A 3,680-nucleotide genomic window follows, 5' to 3' on the forward strand; every position below is an offset into this window, starting at 1 on the left:
CCCAAATTCTCGCTCCGTGGTGCTGACCCACCTGCCTGCTCTCCCGGCCCGGCCCCGCCCCACACGTGCCAGAGAGGGAGGAGGCAGGAAGCAGCTTAAACGTGGGGGATGGGGGGAGATGAGGGGGAAGCGAGTCAGAACCTCGGAGAGCCAAACTTCTCAGCAGCCCCGAAGCCGGAGAGGGAGGAAGAGAAATCGCAGCAGCCGAAAGCCCTGATCCTCGGGAGCCTCCCACCCCGCCTCTCGGCAAGGAGGGCTCGGAGACTCCGCTGGGGGCGGAGGAGGAGGCCGGGAGGCGGGGAGGGGGGAGGCAAACCCTGCCCACTCGGCTCCGAGCCCGGAACGGCCGCGGAAGTCGGAGGCCGGCGCGCAGGGCGAGGAGGGCACCGGGGGCGGGGGGCTCAGCTCCCCGCCTGACCCCTCTCGCCCCAGCCAGCAAAGTGAAGGCTCCTCGGACTTCAGAGCCAGCGGACGCGCCGACAGCGACTGCCAGCCGCTCCGAGCCAAGGACTCGCCCCACCCGCCCCCTCCCCGCCCCCAAGGCGCTCCGAACTCACTGGTGAGCGCGGCGGCCCGGGCGCTGGATGCGGGGGCAGCCGCGATGGCCCCGCGCGCGGGACGGCCGGAGCAGAGGGGGCCGCTGCTGCCGGCGCTGCTGCTCGTGGCGGCGGCGCTGAGCCGGCCCGCCGCGCCCTGTCCCTTCCAGTGCTACTGCTTCGGCGGCCCCAAGCTGCTGTTGCGCTGCGCGTCGGGCGCCGAGCTCCGGCAGCCGCCGCGGGATGTGCCGCCCGACGCGCGCAACCTCACCATCGTGGGCGCCAACCTGACGGTGCTGCGCGCGGCCGCCTTCGCCGGCGGGGACGCGGACGGGGAGGAGGCGGCGGCGGGCGGCGTACGCCTGCCGCTCCTGAGCGCGCTGCGCCTCACGCACAACAACATCGAGGTGGTGGAGGACGGCGCCTTCGACGGGCTGCCCAGCCTGGCGGCGCTCGACCTGAGCCACAACCCGCTGCGCGCCCTGGGCGGCGGCGCCTTCCGCGGGCTGCCCGCGCTGCGCTCGCTGCAGCTCAACCACGCGCTGGCGCGGGGCGGCCCCGCGCTGCTGGCCGCGCTGGACGCCGCGCTCGCCCCGCTGGACGAGCTGCGCTTCCTGGGCCTGGCGGGCAACGCGCTGAGCCGCCTGCCGCCCGCTGCGCTGCGCAGGCCGCGCCTCGAGCAGCTGGACGCGCGCCTCAACGCGCTGGCCGGCCTGGGCCCCGACGAGCTGCGCGCGCTCGAGCGCGATGGCGGCCTCCCCGCGCCGCGCCTGCTGCTCGCCGACAACCCCCTGCGCTGCGGCTGCGCCGCGCGCCCCCTGCTGGCCTGGCTGCGCAACGCCACGGAGCGCGTGCCCGACGCGCGGCGCCTGCGCTGCGCCGGCCCGCGGGCCCTGCACGACCGGCCGCTCCTGGACCTGGACGAGGCCCGGCTGCGTTGCGCCGACGGCGACGCCGAGGGTCGCGGGGAAGAAGTGGAAGTCGCCGGCCCGGAGCTGGAAGCCTCCTACGTCTTCTTCGGGCTCGTGCTGGCGCTCATCGGCCTCATCTTCCTAATGGTGCTCTACCTAAACCGCCGCGGCATCCAGCGCTGGATGCGCAACTTGCGCGAGGCCTGCCGGGACCAGATGGAGGGCTACCACTACCGCTACGAGCAGGACGCCGACCCGCGCCGCGCGCCCGCCCCGGCCGTCCCCGCCGGCTCCAGCGCCACCTCCCCGGGCTCGGGCCTCTGAGCTTCGCCTGTTCGGGGTTGGGAGCTGCCCCTGCCAGCGGATCACCTTATCAGGGCTTCCTAGCCTGAAGCCGTGGGTCTGAGACACCCGCGAGCTTGGGGCTTTGAGACCTGCCCCTGACCGGCCTGAGACCTTTGGATTACGGCACCCCCCTCCCCGGAGGCCCCAAGCTGTACCCGCTCTCCGCAGCCTCTGAGAGCTCTCATCATCAAAGGCCTAGAGACCCCCCCTTCTGATTCCGGAAACCCTAGCAGCCGATCCCAGGCTCTGACACATCCCTCCTGAACCATCAAAAGCCCCCACGCCCCCTTTCAAGACTCACCCGGAGACCCTGCCCTTCAACCCGAAAGCCCAGAGACTACCTCCGCCACCTGTGCTTCGAGCCCAGCCCTCTCAGCGGGAAACATCGCTCTAGACTTCGCTGACCGCCATCTCCCGCTTGGAGCCCTCAGCTCTCTTCCCGGGAATCAGGGGCCCTCACATCCCATCCTGGTCTCAGAAGCAGAGCACGCCCGCCAGAAGGGTTTTGTGGCCTTTGAGCCTTTTTTCTCATTCCGAAGCTCTGAGCTCTCCATCCTGGGTAGAGCCCCACATCCCCCCCGCTCTGAGGGTTGGGCACCCACCCCTAAACTGAGGATGTATCTCATACCACCCCCTACTCCAGCTGCGGCTCCAGCCCCTCCCTTCCTTGGCCCAGGCTTGGGGCTCAGCTCCCATCTGTCTCTCCCATCCCAGGGACCGGCACACCCTGTGATAGCCTTAGTGTGGAGCCGATCCTCAGCCTTTCCCATCGAGGCTTTGACCCCCCCAATACTCAGTGCTTGTCCCCAGCCTCAGACTCTCAGCTCTTCACCCCGATCTGAGTTTCATCCCCCTGCCTGAGTCTTAGGCTCTCGGTTCCCCAACACCCATCACTTGCTCTCAGTACCGTCCCCTGCCACTCACTGGGTCAGGGACCAGGGAGGACTCCATCGTTGGGATGTGCCCATCCCCCTGTCCGCCTAGGATGAGCTCTCCAACCCTGCAAGACAGGTGCAGGTGCACCCCCAACCATCCTAGCAGATCCCCATGGGGAAGGAGAGAGTCCTAGGGGTGCAGAGTAGATGGCCGGGCCTCAGAACCAGGGTCATCCGTCCATCGTGGCCTCAGAGAGGGGTCGGGGAAGGAGCTCTGAAGGTCTGGGAGCTGCTGCCCACATGCTCTTTCCCACCCACATGACTCTTCTCCCTGGGGATTCCTTGCTGCTGTGCACCCCCCTTTCCCATATGCCTTCTAGAAGAGGAAGGGGGCCTTGCCTCCTGTCTCAGACACAAGCCCTCCTGATCAGGGTCAGAGCCACAGAGCCCTGCCTTCTGCATGATCCCAAAGCACAATTGGTGAGTGGGGAGGGGGCTGCCTCTCCCTGACTCCCACCCCCTAGGTCAGGCAGAAAGGCTGGCCTGTGCTGCTCTGCACACAGGAAGCCACCCTCCTTCAACGTTCTGGCTTGAGGCCTGCCTTCCCACACCTACCCAAGAAATCTGGAACTCCCTTGGGCAGTTTTCTATAAAGTCTGCAATAATCTCGGATACTCTCCTCTTGTAAGTGATGCCGTGTCATTCCTGCTGACCTTGGGGCATTGAAGGGAGGGTGGGAGGGGACACTTGGGAGGGCATTTTGGACCTCCCTGAGGTGAGGGGTGACCCTTGGTATCTTCCCCTGGACTATGGGAGAAGAAATGGGCTCTGACTGCACGCAGCAGGATTGGGGCTAGACACAAGGAGGGACTTCCCATTGGGACGGCATTGCTCTCCAAACCAGTCTGCCTTTGATCCTTTGTGATGGGGTTGTCCACAGCCAGGATGGGACCCTCTGCTTCCTCGCCGTCCTCTTACCCTTCCACTCTCCATCACTGCAGTGGGCGTGGTTG

General features: G+C 67.5%; 1 protein-coding gene across 1 annotated transcript; it reads left to right on the forward strand.

Moving 5' to 3' along the window:
• Window positions 1-211: 211 nt before the first annotated feature.
• On the forward strand, window positions 212-3,339 carry TPBGL (trophoblast glycoprotein like). The gene has a single exon (XM_046685862.1). The coding sequence runs from the start codon at window positions 602-604 to the stop codon at window positions 1,769-1,771; it is 1,170 nt and encodes a 389-aa protein (XP_046541818.1). The 5' UTR covers window positions 212-601; the 3' UTR covers window positions 1,772-3,339.
• Window positions 3,340-3,680: the final 341 nt, after the last annotated feature.

Source organism: Equus quagga, chromosome 14, assembly GCF_021613505.1.
Source record: "Equus quagga isolate Etosha38 chromosome 14, UCLA_HA_Equagga_1.0, whole genome shotgun sequence".
NCBI classification, from domain to species: Eukaryota; Metazoa; Chordata; class Mammalia; order Perissodactyla; family Equidae; genus Equus; species Equus quagga.